At 39.7% G+C, this 18,783-nt stretch overlaps 1 protein-coding gene across 1 annotated transcript in view; it reads left to right on the forward strand.

Moving 5' to 3' along the window:
* Nucleotides 1-18,783, forward strand: part of ABCC9 (ATP binding cassette subfamily C member 9) — a 73,968-nt gene that overhangs the window by 17,718 nt on the left and 37,467 nt on the right. Inside the window, exons 9-17 of the mRNA XM_075160749.1 lie at nt 2,840-3,034; nt 5,826-5,990; nt 7,512-7,667; nt 10,445-10,579; nt 11,869-12,031; nt 12,652-12,692; nt 13,613-13,755; nt 16,534-16,642; nt 18,085-18,195. Of these exons, the coding sequence (XP_075016850.1) occupies nt 2,840-3,034; nt 5,826-5,990; nt 7,512-7,667; nt 10,445-10,579; nt 11,869-12,031; nt 12,652-12,692; nt 13,613-13,755; nt 16,534-16,642; nt 18,085-18,195 (1,218 nt within the window). The remainder of the gene's footprint in view (nt 1-2,839; nt 3,035-5,825; nt 5,991-7,511; nt 7,668-10,444; nt 10,580-11,868; nt 12,032-12,651; nt 12,693-13,612; nt 13,756-16,533; nt 16,643-18,084; nt 18,196-18,783) is intronic.

Raw genomic sequence — 18,783 nt, forward strand, 5'->3', positions numbered from 1 at the left:
CTATACAAGTGGCCTAGATGTTTCAAACCACTACTAATGCATCATACATCACATATCCCAGAATAGATTTAGCGTATTGATATTACATTTGGTTTACCCCATCAACCAAAATCCTGTGTAATTTGCTCTGACAGTCAATAGAAAGTTTTACTTTTGGGATGGTGTAATAGAAAATGCAATTTTTAAAGTCAGGGACCAGAAGAATTTCCTATTCCTACTATTCATGTGCCACTGTGGATCTTACCTGTTACGGCAAAAAGAGGAGGAAAGAAAGTGTGTTAGATATAGCTAGAAATCACAGGGACAGAGCGTTGCCCTTCAGCATCAGGCTGACACTGTCAGCTACAGCATAAGGGAACAGTCAGATTTCCATACTGACTGAGGTGTACCTTACAGGTGGCTTGATTTACCGGCAAGTGCTGTCTCACTGCCCTTACTTCAACTGTTGAGTGCCCAAGGTAGAGAAAATTACAGTAAATTAAAAGGGAGGTGACAAAGACAAGCAAAACCTAGGCAGGTGCCACAGGTGAGAACAGTGGTCCAGCCTGGTAATTCACACAACAACAAATGCTACCAACCATACCAACAAAAATAATCCTTGCAAATTTAAACAAGGCACCGAGATGCATAGTTGTGTAAACTGATTAAGCTCACATTTGTGTTGCTGCAGCTCTTCCCTCTCTTTAGTACAGCTCCCCTCCTTTTCTGTAACTGGATCATTTTTAACATTATGTTTTAAGATTCTTTTTCTCACCTTCCAAAAGGAGAGTATGTCCTTCCAGCCTCCCGTGCCCAGGAGGAGAAGCTCTTGGCTTCAGGTGGCTTCCCAAGCCACAGAGGCTTAAAAGGACTGGGAAACTGCAGAAAATAATCATCATGGTAATAACGTTTTTCTGATGCAGAAAGCCCAGACAGAGCTTTTTATTTCATTCTTATGACATTGGCCAAGCTTTCAGTTGTGGATTTACCGAAACATGTCAGTGGTCGTCAGAGACCTATAATGAGTGGTGATTGACAGATCATCCTTCAGCACCTAAATAAAGGATAGGGTTGGCACATACAACATAGTATACTGCAAGCCCATAACAGTGGGCCTCAAGAACCATTCCGGAAAAGAGCTTAAGATTAGAAGAAAAATCCACTCTTTTTTCTCCCCTCTCCCCATTAGATGCTTCAGCTAATTTGAAGTCCTGATTAAAAAAGAAGAAACAACAGTGTTTAGCAATAGAGATTATTAGATAATTTAATTTAATTAGTATTTTTTCCAATGAAAAGTAAATAGATTTCATGTAGTGATGACAATTATGTGAATTGTAGTAGTAGTGAAAATGACTATTGAAATAGTAAAATCTTATTAAAGAAATAAGGATTTACCATTGCCATTTACCAAATTTACCATTAATTAAATGCCCAGAATAATATGTGCAATTTTTTCCAAAAGACGGCAGATGTGTTTTCCTAATAAGTTAGCTTTGCTCCCATCAAGCTGTTAAAGTGCAGGTCATTTATTTGAGGAGGATGACAGTAGCCCCTGCAGTGCAGTCTAGCTCAAAACCCATTACGCAACAAATTCAGAGCCTTTTGTCTGGGAAACTCGCAGGAGGCCCTTGCGCTCTTTCCTTCATCAGAAGAAGCAGTTTCATTCTTACCACTTTCCGAAATGTTAGCTCTAATTTGTCCCCGTGCTGCTTATTTCTCTGTACTAAGTTTCTTGGCATTGGGTATGACCAGCCTGTCCTAATCTCTAAAAGCCAGTAAGCAGCTATCTGGCCCTCCTGTACACTTGTGCGGTTTTGGCACCATGCACGTATTCTATCTCACTGTTGAAGTGGTATAAAAGGAAAAACCGAGAAAAGAGGAAAAAAGACATGAGGCAGCCAGGCAGGGTACAGGCATACTTGCTTTTCTTTGGTTAATTTGCTGGGGCAGAGGGTTGTTATTACTGGGCTATACTTAAAATGTCTCTGTGAACACTCAAGAGAGCTTGGCTTGGGTTACAACTTGCAGGCATCTGTGCTGCTTGAAAAATGACAGATGCTTTTTTAAAGTGTCAAAAGCTGCTGCCTGAAGTGCAAGGAAGCATTCTGCAGACCATGGATCTGTGAAGTAAAACTCTTTCTTCTTTAGATTGAAAGGACCTCAGAAATATCAGAACTCCTCTGACTAGATACAGATCCTAGTGTTTTAGGGCAAGAGTTGTGATACTGCATAGATTCGCAGAACTGAAGGCTAGAAAGGACCCTCAGTTGATTTAATCTTACCTCTCAACATAGCGTGTTCCTTTCACCTTTTTGAGCCCGGTAATTAGTTGGGCTGAAGTGTATCTTCCTGGAAGGAACCCAAGAGAGAGAAAAAATCCAGATAAATTAAGTTAAACCATATTCTTGTAGGTGTCTGCCCATGTTTTTTCCTTCAATCTCTTTCTCACATCAGAAGCCTTTACTGGATCAAGTGGTTTCACAGTACTGTGAAAGTCAAGATAACCCATATGAGCAAGGGCTTGAAAGGTCAGACCTTTTCCTGAGCACACATTTGACAAGGAGCAATGGCTACTTGCCAGTACGATTAATCTGTGTTTGCATTCCTGTGTTCACAGGTTCAGAAAAGTGTTAGGATTTAGAGGTGAGGAACCACAGTTACCAAGAGGAGGCAGAATTTGCATTTGCTGAGAAGAACGTCTGAAATCTGTTGATATCTACAGCACGTTTACTACCTCATCTACTCCAAAACACCCTTCAGGAACCATTTGGGCATCCAGACAGGAACGAAATGGAAGTTGCCGTATGGAGCCAGGGAGGTCTCTTCTTGGTGCATTGATACCTCTTTCTCTATTTTCCAGAAAAAGGTAGCAGACCAGCCCAATCGGAGTCCCTCCATATGGTTAGCCATGTACAGTGCTTTTGGACGACCAATTCTTCTCAGCAGCACGTTCCGTTACTTGGCTGACTTGCTGGGTTTTGCTGGGCCATTATGCATTTCTGGCATTGTCCAGGGCTTCCAGAATACAACCAATAATACGAATACAACAGAAAAGGTAACCCGCCAACACGGATTGAAAAACTTTGTTTCATATTAGTTCTAGATTCATATCAGGTATTTAATACGTCTGGCTGCATGCTTTTACATGTCTATGGTCACCGTTGTATTATTTCATTGTTTCTTTCAAGCAAATTGAGATTTTTTCTGTGAGAGACGGTCAAGCTATAAACCTGAGTAGTGGAAGTCTTTGGTATGAATGCAACACAGGTAGTGCAGGCTTCCCCCAGTTGCCCAGCTGTCTGCCTCTTGGTGGAGTCATCGCTGCAGTTCTGGGGAGAAGGAACAGCTTTTCTCCTCCTCTTCAACTGTGCCTCCTCCTTTCAGGCAGGACACCCACTGGTGGTGCCTCAGTGGTGCATCCAGCAAGGATGAGTCTGGGAATTTTGCTTAATTTCTGTCTATCTGTCCATTTGTAGTTCGTTGACAAGTTTGAGTTCTCTGAAAGCTGTTTTCCACTGGGAAGCCGAGCCTAGTCATTCCCTGTTATTATGCTTCTTGTTGCTGTGATGAAATGCGTTGGCACATGTGAGAAGTTGAAAAGCATCCACCTTGTTCAATGGCATTCTTGATATTAGAGATGCATAAAAGATGCTAGTTCACAGCTCATTTCAAGTTTCACCGAGACTGAACTTTCAGAGACCACTTCTAAGCACTGAGCAAGCCTCTGATACAGAACATTTTCTATCATAAGAAAAAGAATTTATTAGTAACTAGTGAAAAGATATTATTTTACTAGCTGACAACAGAGGAGATACGATGAAGAAATTTTCCTACGTCTGTCTTCTGATACAGAAACATATCCATACACTTTATGCAGTGAGTGTTTTGTATTTGAATGAGCGGATAGGTATGTAATGGAATAACATTTTCCCTTCCAGATAAAACATTCGACTATCATCACTATCCAAACATCTTCTTCTCAACTGCTCACTCCTGGCATTCATTTTCTTGACTGATGGTCTGAATTTGGCTTTAGACTCTCGTTCAGTCATTGCACTGAAGGAGAGTTTAATTATGCAGCTTATCAAATAAAGCTCTTTATCATCCTTGAACCTTTACATGTTGGATTTGAGCCACAGAGTTAAAAGGCAAAGTGCATATTTTGCCTCAAAAATGGGGGTTTTTTTGCATGTTGGACAAACAAGGTATTTTAGCTTGAAAATGATCATTTCTGGATCTCAAATTTAGGAATCTGTACCTTGTTCCTTCCTTTATTTTTTGTACTCTTCACTGTAGTGGTTTTAGTTGTGGGTTTTTTGAAGTTTTAATCAACACTGGCTGAAGGGAAGATTAAAATCATTGGAGAACTTGAAACCACTCCAAGAGCCTGGCTTGGTGACAGTCACTATTTCTCTTGGATACATTTCAGAATACATTTGCTTTTATTTTATGGTTTTTGATAAACTTTCTCTTGGTTGTTCTTGTTATTATGTGTTTCTCCTTTAAATTCTCTCTAGTTTCAATGAATGTGAATTAATTGAATTTTATGCTTATTCCCCCTTAATTCCTGAGAACTCTATGTACATTGATAAAGGTATCTACAACTGTTATTTTACTATTGATATCCCCACTATGTAAACATGGGGAAGTTGGAAGTTAGATGCAGCAGAACATTAAGAGAAGAGTTTTCAAATGTATTTATCAACCAATCATGCACTTAAGCAACCCTCGTATCAGAGAGTCTTGGGCTGGTTAAGCCACTTAGTCCTATTATTTCAGTGGGATTTAGGTGTCTTACAGACATTGGACCTTTTGAAAACACTGTTAAGTGCTTATAGACACCTTTTAGGTGTCAGCTGCCTGTGGCAGAGGGATGAGTATGTGGTGTGGAGAGGCTGGGTTCGCTGCAGTGAGGTGAGCCTGGGTGGCTCGGAGCACCTCTCTCCTACCTGCAGTCTCATGGCAGATGACAGTAATCCTGAGTGATGAAGGAATCTTCAAGAGGGTAGGTACGTGGCTTACTTTCCAATATTTCCCAAACCTTTCATCTCAGAATCAGGCTGGGTATTTCAGTAGAACAGGCTTTTTCCTTCTTCTTTTTTTTTTTTTTTTTGTAAGAATTTCAGTACATCCTGCTTCCAGCTGGATCGGAAATACCAAAGGAACAGCCTTCTTTGCAGTATTTTGGTACATTTGTTTCCTTTTCTGCCTGAAACAGAGCAGCACAGCGAACATAAAAACTAGAAAATGAAAACAAATAAAGTGATTTAAACAAGATTTTTTTTTCCTCTGTTGAGGCATTTAAACCTCATTTTGTGGGGAATACTGGCATATATATTCTTATTTTATTCAGAATTTACATGTATCATAGACTATATTTCTGGAAGGAATTGTTCCCATAACATACAAATGCAACGTAAGTAACTAATCCCATATAACAAAAAATATTTTCTTGCAGCTTCTTTGTGATGCAATGAGCAATGTTGTGGAATGAGCTTTATTTTCTACCGAGTGGCATTTCTGTCCTACAAATCATCAGAATTCAATGGAGAAAGTAAAGCTAAGACAAGCATGGTGATCTCATTGTCCCTTTCCTGCTAAAAACAATTCATTTTAGAACTGCTAGAAGTTAAGATCCTAAGTCTTTGGAATATGAGCAGAGTATTTAATTTGTATCCAAATTATTTTGATACATAGGACAGTGAGAAATCTGATTTCCATAACTTTCCCATAATACCATCAATATTTTTTATTCTAATGCAATGACTGAATTTCCTTGTTTCCAGTGTCTCAAGAATATACAATCCCTCCTATGCCACTTCCATAATTTTTTCCTTTCTTTTCAGGTAAAGGATCCATCAAATTCATATCTTTCCTCAGAGGAATTCCTTAGGAATGTTTATGTTTTGGCAGTTCTTCTCTTCCTGGCCCTTATCTTGCAGAGGACATTCCTGCAGGCATCCTACTATGTGACTACAGAAACTGGCATCAACCTACGAGGTGCTTTATTGGTGAGCAAAGATGTTCCCATGATCTGCTAAGAAATTCACTAGTAATAGCTCCAGCTTCGTACTTTCATTTGTCTTGTTCTTTATCTGAAGTCTCAGTTAACAATTGTTTGAGAGAAGATATGCACTGTATTTTTATACAGAAAACTGGAAAAAGTAATATCACTGATGGCAGCAATTCCTTTTGCTAAAAACTAAAACCATCGTACTAACGTGTAGATGTTTAACACTTGCTCTGTGCATATAAGAACATACCTTTGCAGATGATGTTAGGTATATGAAGATAAGCGGTGTCATTTCAGCTCTGCAGCTGCTTTGTTCGTTTGCTTATGAGGTTACTTCTGCTGACTATGAACAGAGTCATCTGCAGAGTATCTTTGGCTGAGCTATGTTTTACGGGAACATTGTCCATGTATCATGAGTGGTGATTCTGAGTATTCATGCCCTTTTGCACAGAGCCCTGTCGGATGGGACAGGAGTGATTCATCTCCAAAACTGTGTCTCTAAAACTGGCGTCCATTAACCCTCTGTGAAAGTCATGATATGAACTGGAGCCAGCAGCTCCAGAACGTGGGTGGGTTGTAGCAGGGATCGCTGCAGACCAAACTCCACAGACAGCAAGCTGGAACTGATGTTTTGCCAGCTGTAATTAACCGTAGAAATATCACCTCAGCGTGGAAGCTTCTGGTTTTTGTGCGCACTGTGATTGACGTAGCTGTTTCAAGCATTTTCTGCCTTCTCCCAGGATAGATGGTACAGACTTGGTGAAGAAAGAGTACCTGATTATTTCCTTGTGCTTTTGTGATTCCCACTTGCCAAAATGGGGACTCTTAGGGCCATATGCAGCTGATGTAATTCACCATGGTCTGTAGGCATTTCTGATTAATTCTACAGGACCTACCTTGCTCATGGACAGAACGGGGCAAAGAACACAAATTATTTTGAAAACTTCCTTCAAGCTGCAGTGTTTGATATTTGGTCATAACTGCAAACTGGGCTCACAATATTTGTCTTTAAAATTCTGGTAGATATAAGCCCTGATTAATTTGAAACCCTGTTAAGCTCCTACAAATCTTATGGAAATAGATGGCCAGGTAAAGGAGAAAAACCCAAAGGAACACATACCTACCCTGATCAAAACTTCATAGCATGAGTTTAACCATCTTATCAGAAACAAGGATCTCTTTGACAGACAGTGTCACAGAAAAGCAGGTTCACCAAATGTTTATTAAAAAAAGATCCTTGCCCAACCTCCTAAATTTTGATGTTTTCTTGTCATTTTGTTCTATTTTAGGTCTGCGTTAAGCAACAAACCTTTTAAGAGGAATCGGAGTTTTTTAAAATCAGTTCTCTCTCTTGTGCTTTCTCTCAGTCTGTCTCCATCTCTCTCTCTGTCTCAGGTGAGAGACTGGGAGAAGGGCTGTCTTAGGTAAAGACTGATACTGCCGTTTGAAACGTCCTACTGCTACTGATGTTTTATAATGATATCATTTTCATATCTTCCATTTTATTCCTTTCCTACAGGCAATGATATATAATAAGATCCTGAGGCTTTCCACATCCAACTTGTCCATGGGAGAGATGACGCTGGGACAAATCAATAACTTGGTTGCCATAGAAACAAATCAATTAATGTGGTTCTTGTTCCTGTGCCCCAATCTGTGGGCAATGCCTGTTCAGGTAGAGCATCAAAGTAAGGGCCTGATTTTAGAGATCCTCCAACCTGGTTGAAAAGACTGTATGTCTGTGAGACGACTACAAAATCCAGAGGGGAACCTGGACTTCACACTCATTTGCCAGGAGGACAAACAAGCAGAAACATGGCCCATCATCTCCTCCGAGGGCTGGGAGGCTGCGTCTCCAAGGGCCAGTAAAGAGAGAGGATTTTTTTGAGCAGGATTTCCATGTCACAGATATGGTCTGTGACTTTAAGAATGATAACCTGTCATCCTTTCCCTGCTCATATATCTTCCACTACTGACACAAGTCATTGCTTTTATTTCTGCCACATGGCAGCAATACAGGCATCTGACGAGCGCCAAGTATTGCATTTGCAGTATCCACTTGTAACTACTTTTTGTGGCAGGAGCAAAAAGCAATTGAATCCTGCCCAGTGACTGACAGCAGCACTGCCAGTGCACTGCACAAAATGCTCAGAGGAGCTTTCATCTAAACAAGCTTAATTACTGTAAACATCTGGTTCTTAACAAGGCTGGGAAAGATCTGTAGGAAAATCTGTAGGAAGGAAAGGTAAAAATCATTAGCCTGAAAGAAATCTTCAAAAGTGCTAAATGACTTAATGACCTAAGCCACGCTGATTTTCCATAAAGTTTGGACTGCTGTAACACCTTCAAAATTTTAGCTTGGGGTGGGATTGGCATAACCTATAAGTTATCCTGCCGGCATTAAACAAGTTTAAAAAAGGGGTAGAAGCCACTCTTATAGTAGATCTGTTTTGCTGAAATTCCTGGAAATATATCAGTAATCTATTATAATAGTCAGCAATATTACTACTACTAATGGAAACAAATATTGTTTTTCTGTGTCTATTTTAGGATCGGGTGGGGTTTAGGGAGTCATAAAATAATTTATGGAGAAAAAGACAAAAAAGTTTGCACGGTAACTGAGGTTAGAAATAGAACAGAGGGTTTCATTTTAAGTCACTGTTTCATATCCAGGTTTATTTGGAAGTGTTGCTGTTAATACTTTGAATGATATTAAATGAACAGGTGGTCTGAATCCTGTGGCTAGTGAATGATTATATGTAGCCCAAATTCACCACTCATTTGTTTCTTTAATAAAGTCTCTGTCTCAGCCACTGTAGAAATGTAATGGCCTTCCTCACCACTACAGTAAAAGGCTGGTTTGAGGAAGCTTCTGATGATTTTGCTGGTTTCTGTAGTTCACCTTCAAGCAATCAGGAGACAGGGAACACAGGGGTAGCTTGCCCATAGCTTTGTCCAGGAATGAGCACAGCATCACCCATGAATTTGCCCCTGCTGAAGAACCTGGTGAGTGAGCAGCTGTGGCCTAGGCTACAGAGGGCTCCTTCCGCTCTTTAGCTCTATCAGTCATAGGGATTACGTTACACCTCTGCTCCAACAATAAAACTGAAAGGAGAATACTATTTCCTTCTCAAAGTATTATGCGGCTGACACCAATGACACTGGTGGTGTGGTAATGTCTTTCTGCCTGATTATCGGCTGCTTTTTTGGAAAAAAGAGGGAAGAAACTAATCCTTGGTAACTATGAGCTGGATTATAACTATACCACTCTGGAAAAAGTGGTGGGACTGTCCTGTCTTGCCTTATGCAAAGGACTTGAGCTTCAAGGGATGTCCCAAGAAACAGCACTAGTCAAGGCTGTCCCCTCCTCGAGCAGAACAGCCTGTAGCAAATACTGAACTTACATCTTTCCAGTGTGAGCCAATATAGCCATAGCCTGCTGAAGATTGCGGTGAATCTTAGAAATATATTGTGTATCCACCAATTATGGCCTGTTATCAAGAACAAAAACTCATTGCAGGATCAGGTCCCCAGTAAGGGCTTCAGTTTACACCAAGTACAAATTGCTACCTGTAACCTTGTATTATTCAGCTAAGAAAATGGCATGCTAGGTATGCTAATTTACATTACAGAAGCCTGAAAAGCTAAATAACGCTTTCAAAATGTTGAACTCCATGATTCTTATTTCTGATACTGTATAATAAGAAGGCAGATTTAAAGACAGAACTGATTTATTGAAGAGATAGCAAAAATACAAAGTAGGGAACTGGTTCTGTATGTCCTGTTACTGAGGACATCTCTGTACCATAAAGTGGAGCTTTTTATAAAAATACTTATGTAGTAGAGCTTGTATTGACATGCGAACCAGAATCATGGTAGCTGCATGAGAGCCATTCCCAAGTAAACCTTTGTGGGAAGTGTTCCCAAACTTTTTGTGGGGCTAAGGTAGCATCTTGGTACTTTCCTACAGAGCTACATGGTATTGATGCACAAGCTCAGGTCTGTGTCACTCCCAGCACATCTGCATCATGCTTCAGTGCGTGTCTTAGACGTGCCTCTGCAGTTCCAAGAGGACCACTATGGCGGAATGCAGATGTGATTCATGACTGTCCTAAGACCTCTGAATACTTCCAGAGTGATGTAAGGAGCTCTAGTGTGAATAAGACTTAAGGCCAGTGATTCTGTAAAATGCCTTGGGGCAAGCACCATCATTTTAGTGCTCCTTTAGTCCTGTGGAAACCTCATCTAGAATTAGGACTACCAGGCACTAACAAAAACTATGCAGTTGATGTTCATTTCCCACACTTTCCAAACTTGACCTTCTGAAGTATGGGCTCGGCTGATTCCTACGAACCATTTAACTGTTTATTAGAAGAACAAATATTTTTTTCTTGCTATCATTCTGGCATATTGAAATCTACTTTTTTTTCTATGTTGCTTTTTTCTTCATAGATAATAATGGGTGTTATCCTACTCTATAATTTACTCGGAGTGAGTGCCTTGGTCGGTGCCGCTGTCATTGTACTGTTAGCTCCGATACAGTACTTCATAGCTACGAAGTTGGCTGAGGCTCAGAAGAGCACTCTCGTAAGTAAATTATTTCAGCAATGTTTGTGATCCAGAAATGAGAACAGGGAAGCAGGCGTTCTTGTTGTTAGTGAACGTTCATTGCGGAGGTTTGGGCAAGCTGTCCCTTAATTCCATCGTCCCTCCCTTTCTGTTTTTCTGTGGCTCAGTATCTCTTCCTTCCTCACATTTATCAGACAAGAATCTGAAAAAAGTACGTGGACCTTGACCTGCCTTCTCTGCAGACACCCAACTAGCACGGTTTCATCTGAATTCGATTCCATGAAAGGGTGTTATTCCTACATTCAGATGCTGTACTTCATGGGATGATAGCAAACAGTACAAATGCCTGATCAATTATAGGAGGACAGTATTACAGAATGTGTACAACCCCCTCTGAAATGGCTAGAAACTTTATGCTCTTACCCCAAGCTTTGGTATTCCCTAAAAGTCAGCTGGCATTGCTGGATTAATATCTATTGTACGTTCTTCAGAACTGTAAGTTTAATTTTGATGTCTAATTTAGTTCACCAATTAGAAATGTTTTCAGATACTTTTTCTAATTTTTAACTTTATTCTCGTGATCCTTGAACCCTCTTAATCAGCCTTTGATGTTTGAGTCTTCAAATATTTAAAGATCCTTGTTACCTTAATATTCAGTAAGCAAATTATACACATGTGGATCTAATCTTCAGCACACTTCAATCCTGTTAAGTTGTGCCAATTTATATCAAAAGAGGATTTATCTTTGCATAATTTCAGAAATAGTCTGCATCTTTCTTTTTGCTCTTTTCTGAGTTCCTCTGACTCATAACATCTTTTGGATTACCATTTTACCAAAACTTATGATTACTGTTTTCTGGTGAGGGGCAATTAGCTAAATATCTCAATAAACGTCAGTATAAATATACCAATAAACATGACCGTTATGTATGAATCCCAGAATGAATCTTGTATCAGCAATTACACATATGTAGTCATCTGTCTATTGTTATGGACAATTCACCTAGTAATCCACCTCCCTGAGTTTCACCCTCTATTTGAAGGATTTGAATGTTTTGTTTTATTTTTCTTCTCAGAACAGGGTGACTTAGTTTCCCCTCATGATTGTAAGCACTTTAATATCTCCAAAGAACATGAAATTGTATATTGTTTACTCAGTATGAAAACTGAAAGCCTGTACAAAATCCCAAACGAACAAAATTATAAATCTTTAATGAATTTGACAACAGAAGTGAAGGGAAAAGAACATTCTCATTAAAACTACAAACCATTATCATTTCTTATCCTTGTTTTCTTTTGCAATGAAGGACTATTCTACTGAGAGATTAAAGAAAACCAATGAGATACTAAAAGGCATTAAGTTATTAAAGCTGTATGCCTGGGAGCACATCTTTTGTACTAGCGTGGAAGAAACAAGAATGAAGGAACTCACCAGTCTCAAAACCTTTGCACTTCATACATCTCTTTCCAGTAAGTAACTATGTTTTTAGCTCTCAGAAATTGATCCTGTTCATGTCAGTGTTCCTTCTGACTTCAGCTAAAGCGAGATACAGCTGTTCCTATCACACTTTTTTGTGTGTGTGTGGAATGTGATTAAAATAAAAAGACATGACAAATATGTAACACAGAAACTTGAAAATATAGAGCGTGTCTTGTTGATTTTTTTTTGGTAGTAAGTTTTCTGTCACTTTCATCATGATATTACGGTTATGAGTTGATTATTGTAAGGAGGCTCCAGATAATATTAGCAGCTTCTATTACAGCAAAGATAAATTAGTGTCTGAAAGAAATTGTATTTTCTGTAATGTAGAAGAGCTGAGAGGGTAATGTTTTAATTGTGTTGCATAATAATTGTGCACATAAAACTTTTTATCCCAGTTCACTAAAGTATACAAATGAGATAATTCCTTGGCTTATTTGTTTGTGTGTTTAAGATCTCTCTCTGTCATGGAAGGAAATTTCTTCCTGCAGAGGAATTTTCCTTTGGGAGTTTTACTTACTTGAATTGGAAATACTGGATTTTTCTAGTGCCATACAACTAATTCTCTTATTTCATATAATCTGACACCTATTTTATTTCTCTTTCACAGTTTTTATGAATGCGGCCATACCAATAGCAGCTGTTCTTGCAGTAAGATATGGTTTTTTCACTTTTTCTTATGAAAATGGAGAGGAAAAGAGAGGGGGAGAAAAAAAGAAAGGACACCATTGTTATTATAGGACATATTCATAAAACCGACAGATGCGTTAATGCGCCCCTGCTAACTGTAGGATAGCATGACACTGGAAGTGACCATTCCCAGAGCTGGTATTTCACCAGCTGTGGTTTGGATTGGTAAAAACAAAAAGAAATATCAATTTTTACTACAAGAAAGAAAGAAAAAAATATTGCAACTTGAAAGAAGACCCATTTTGAGAAGCTCTCATTTTGAAGGATTTTTGGGTGGCTTTGCTTTTCTATTGTCTAGCAGCGAAAATCATTCCTGTTTCAAAATGCATTATAAGCCACCATTTCAGTTTTCAAGAAAGGGTATTCTGCAGTTTAAGGAGAAATAAATTTCGCTTGTCCTCTGGCCTAATGCACCAGAGGAACTATGGCATGCCGGTCAGTAAGGAGTCTTCATAGACGAAATTCTGAGGGCATTACTCAGCGTATGCTGACAGTATATACCAGAATTGGAAGAAATATGACCATAGTTCTGCATCTGTGAAAAAAAACATAAGATCTATTAGATTCTTGCTGATTTTTCTGGGTTGTGTGTTTCCTCTAAACCCTGAAGTCAATTACAAAACTTTACAAAACCAAATGCTTTGATTTTACAAAGAAAATTTTTTAATTCTTAAATGTGTAAATCTCTTGAAGTTATTGGCAAGTTTTTAAAATCTTTTTCACTTTTAACAGAAGACACCTTTCTCTTCAGTTTACTGGGATTCCCAATAAATTGACGTATATAGTTATTGGCCTTAGTTGAGCAAAATATTTTGCTTGCTGTCCTTGTCCATCATTTTCAAGAGTCTTTATCCTGACATGCTCTTTTCCTGATGTGACAGACCTTTGTGACTTACGCGTATACCAATGACAAGCCGCTGCAGCCTGCCCAGGCCTTTGCATCACTGTCATTGTTTCACATCCTGGTCACACCACTGTTCCTGCTCTCCACTGTGGTTCGTTTTGCAGTCAAGGCTATCATAAGGTAAGTGGCCCTTCTAGTTTCTCCAATGCTTGAACACCTACGTTCAGTAATACCACAGGAAAGGTGCTGGAGAAAAAGGTTGTTTCTACCTGCTCACGTGGAAGAGAATTTAGAGGTGAGACTCCGATGTTCAAAAATGTGAGAGAAATCAGAGTAACCATTTCTTTTTACTGCATGATACAGAGACAAAGAAATGTTCCATTCTTTTTATAATTTCACCAAGCTTGGCAGTCCGGATTCAGAGCCGGACTGTCCTTCCTTGGGATATGCTCCTCTTCTCACAGTGTGGCCACCCACCATCGCTCTCATCTAGGTACTTTCCTGGGCTCTTGTCAACACAGAAGGAGAAGAAAGACTGGCGTGAAGCTATCTGAGACTGGCCCTGCTGATGCAAGGAAGAGCAACTGGCTTAACTTTACCTCCACAAAGGGTGCATTGTGCTTTAAGTGAGAATTTAGTGTTGTCCTGCCTGGCATTGTCTAGCACTAGCATGGACTCTCTCAGGAAAAAGAGTGGATGGAGGAACACTGGACATGAAGGACTAGTGGCTCAAGGGAAACTGAGCCCTACGTTTTCTCTTATAGCCAAAATGCAGTTCTCCTGAATGGCAGTAAAGAGATGCAGGAGAGGAAGCATGGCAAGGCAGACATATGGGAGTTTAGTCTGTGAAGGCTGGGGATCTGTGTACCAGGACAGCGACGAAGTTGGCATGAAGTGGAAAAGTTTTAAAAAAAAAAGGAAAAGGAACTCATAAAATGTGTTGCTTCATCAGAAACTTATATGTTCCAGGCATTTATTTCTGCAAACAGCTCGACAAAACAACTTCCTTCGTGCTGGGCTATAGAACACTTAATCTCAAGGGAGCTGGTTGGTAGTAAGTAAAATTTCAGACTTTTGGCTGTTGCGTCAGTGGTCTGTATGGAAAGAGTCATGGTCATGGGACAGTTATGTAGACATACACACTGCCAAGATGTCCCAAGAGGCACAAACTGACACCTGACTGGCAGTAACGTGTCAGATGCCAAGCACTAGCAGGATGTGAAGACCGCACTAACCTTCCCACCCAGAAACATAGCTCCTTCTTGCCAAGACTGAGGCATATTGGCAAGGTATTGCATTGCTGCTGCCACTGCCTCTTTTTCGTGGGTAACGATAATAATAAATAGCAGTCAACGGGACTTCAGGCTCCACAGTTTTCATTTGCCAGTACCACACTCGCTTTAAAAAAAAATTAATTAAATAGGGTTTGTTTTTATTGAAGCAGCAGCAGGGCCACATGAGAGATTTTCCCTACATTGAAAATTATTTCTGACTGATGGAAAATCTCAAGTCTCCTTTATAAATCATCCCAGCCGGTACATCTCTGCACTATGTTTAGCATAGCCCTAATATCAAAATGGTGTGTACATTTTCCTTAGCACTGCTGGCCGCCCCTCAGGACATTATTTAAAGACCGTATTTGCCAAAACAAACTTCACCCTCTGGCAAACTTATTTCCTAACATCTTTCTCCCATGAACATCATGTCCCCTAAGTGAAGAATGAAGAATGCATGCTTGGCCACTCCATGGCTCTGTCATCAATCAAATACATGTATATGAGTATGCACCCATTTGTGTTATGATTAAGTGCTTATCCTTTGGTCAGAATCTCCATTTTATTGTAAAAAGTAGTTCTAGTACCATGAAAGCTTTTGAGGGTGCCTGTCCTCATTCAAATGCAAAGTCATGGTTGATGTCTTCTTAGGCAGATGATCAGAACAAGGTCTCTTATCTTCTACAAGAAGATAAATTCTTGCTTCATGCACTTATGTAAGGCTGAAATTCTGATATGGGACTTAGGCACATAAATTTTCCTTTCAAAAGAGGAGGTAGGAACAGGTATATTGGCAGGAGGAAATAATGACAATAGCAGTGCTTTCTTGCTAACCAGTATCTCTGTGGCTTGAACATTTATTGATAATTTCATACGAAATGCTCAGACAGGCCTTGAAACAGGACTACTTTCCCATTTGCAGATTAATGTTCAAATCACTGATCTGTAGTCATATGTCCTTCTGCTTTCTTGGTCTTTGGCTCAATGCACCTTGATTTTCGTTTTTACAAAGTAACATAGCTTCACCATGACCAGTATGTGCTTTTGTTCATCCCTTCCCCAGCATGATAAAGAGCCAGGTACTTATGGCACTCTGAAAGGAAGTGGGGCAGAAAGGGGATCAAATCCTTCTGTGATGAAGAATGAATTGAACCTGTATGCTGTATTTCCCAGGGGACAGTTTCAAGTAGGCAAAGAGAGCTCTTGCTGTATTTCTCCAAGGCTGGCCATGGTTGTGCTGATTTGTGCAGTATTCAGTCCTGTTTGCATGCAGTGTATGCAAAAGCTGTGTTCAGGATGCAGCTAGTGTATTGGCATTTTCAAAGGATGTAGGTGGGTGAACGACTCATTTATGCATCGTGACTGTGTGTAGGCATGAGAAAGGCACAGGAGAGAGAAGCCTGCCAAGATGAAACCATTCCCACAGCGCTCTATTGGCACTCACATACTACTCTTCATTCCCAGCTACCAGTACGATGATCGGTCATTTTCATCTGTCCCTCTTCCACACAAATTTTTTTCACTTGCCATCAGGATGGCAGACAGTCCAATAGGAAACCAAAAGTATCCCATGAACATCTTTTGGAACACTTCTGGTACATCCTGCTGGCTGGACTGCACAAAAATGGAAATGTACTCATGGAAACCTTGGTTTATTTAACTCACTGTCCTGTTTTCTTTCAAGTGTACAGAAGCTGAATGAGTTTCTCCTGAGTGATGAGATTGGAGAAGACAGCTGGAGAGGTGGGGACAGCTCTGTAGCTTATGAATCCTGTAAGAAGCACACAGGACTTGTAAGTTCTGTTTTATGACACTGAGTTTCAAAGCAGAGAGGCCATATAGCCCCGTACAAGGCCAATGGACTAGCTGATAGGGCTCGGGAGTTTTGGCTTCTAGCCTGAGCCTAAGTTTTGCCTCTTGTATGTCAAGTTTTGCCTCTTCTTGCCCAGTTTTGCCTCTTCTATGTCAAGATCTCTGTGTTTCTATGACATAAAGGGTCCCCAAACACATTTAAGCATTGCTGAAGTGCCAGTAATAATAAAAACCCCGTAACATACCCACGCATTTACACATGGTTCAAATTCATCCTTCTCAGTTTTTATAAAAGGCTCAGGTGCGTTTCCTGTGGTTGTGGGGTTTGTACTGTATGTTTCCGGTACAACCCATCGTATGTTGGGCATCTTTAGGTAGAACCGATTCCTGCTCTGGGAAATTCTGAATTGGAGGTGGGAAAAACAACACCAAACTTTGTGAAGTAGGAATTCATTCCAAAATGCTGTTTCTGGAGTGCTAAACATATAATGAATTTGAGTAAAATTTGAAGGGAAAAAAAAAAAAGGGAGATGATTTGGGAAAAGATATTTTTTCATTTTGACGTTTTTCAACTGTTTCAAACTGATTATATCACTTGAAATGTGACTGAAACTTGAAGACAGCAACAGAAAGAAAGGATTAGCACAAAATAAGTTTTATTTTGAGTGGAATTAAATTAGTTTGCCAACCTGAAACAACATTTTTCTTGTATTTCTGGCTTAACAGCTATAACAAAGGAAACAAAAATGAAATTGTTTCAGCATTTATTTTGCTTCTCTTGTCCACCTTTTGCCCAGCCCTACAGAGAGAAACAGACAAAGTCTAGATGATGGGGAGAGGGAAAAATAAAGGCAATATCTGGAAAAGTTAAATCATTCACTGTAGACAGCCCTGCTCTAAGGAATCACTAAGATTACGCCGATTCAGCTCAATACAGTGGCACTTACAAATACCACAGGTAGCTCTGAACGAGCTAGCTCCACAGTCGCTGTTATGCATTAGTGAAGTACTCTGCACAAGCTGATTTGATATGCTTCTCACTCCTGCAGCTATTCTACTTCCAAGAACCAAACTGGTAACTCTGCATGTCATTATACTTTTACTGACATAGCTTTGTCTGGAGCTACCTCAGGTAGGGTAAACTTACCTAGTGGTTTGAGAAGGATGACAGAGCTGAAATTTGAGATGGTTATGTGTGGGAAACCAAAAATCAGATATTTCCTGTGCTTCACTTAAGGGTGTATAAAACGTTACAATATGGGCATCACAGTATCGTGTCTGTATTATCACACATATTTCTGGTTTCTTCTTGTGACCTAGAATGGTGGGAGGAAAGGGAATGGATTGTCTATTTTATAGGGAACCAAATGCTGACCTCTCTTGAGAATTCCAACTTTCCTCCTTTCTTCATTTCACTATGTAGCACACCAAGGCCATCAACAGGAGGCAGCCCTTGAGGTATCAGCTTGAAAGTTATGAACAGCCAACAAGGAAGCAAACACGTCCTGTGGAGTTAGATGACATCGCAATCAAGGTAGTTTGAAAGCATCGTCTCGTTCTTTATGAGGAGCAGGTCCTCCTGCAACAGTACCAGATAATGCCCAATTGCTGCTGTTCTTCCAAAGGCAAACTGTCCATTGCAAGAACAAGCCCTTAAACAAATCAGCACTTTAGTCAAAAATAAAGTGAGAAGAATTCACTTCAGACCAGCTTTTTATAGTGATTCCCTGTCTTCTAAGGAAAAAAAGAGGCATCATGAGTCTAAAACCTAGATAATCTGATATGCAGAAATTAATATAGATTTTTTAGACTTTCTCTTCATGCACTTCTCGTTCACTCTTAGAACCAAGATCAAAACTTTTGAGTCAATTTTTGACATTTATTATGACGTGGCATTTATTATGACATTATTTTAAGTCATGTTGGCCAATTTTTCCCCACATATGTGCTCTGTGCAAAGAATGTTTCATGGCCCTGTCGACTCCAAAGGAAGTATGCACAAAAAGGCTATAGTCTACTGGGGAACATTTTTTTATGTCCAGCATAAACTTCATGAATATTCAATTTGTACTTTGGGAATACATTCACAAGGGGCCATATATCACAATATGTAGAATGATTC

Source organism: Calonectris borealis, chromosome 1 (assembly GCF_964195595.1).
Source record: "Calonectris borealis chromosome 1, bCalBor7.hap1.2, whole genome shotgun sequence".
In the NCBI taxonomy this organism is placed as follows: domain Eukaryota; kingdom Metazoa; phylum Chordata; class Aves; order Procellariiformes; family Procellariidae; genus Calonectris; species Calonectris borealis.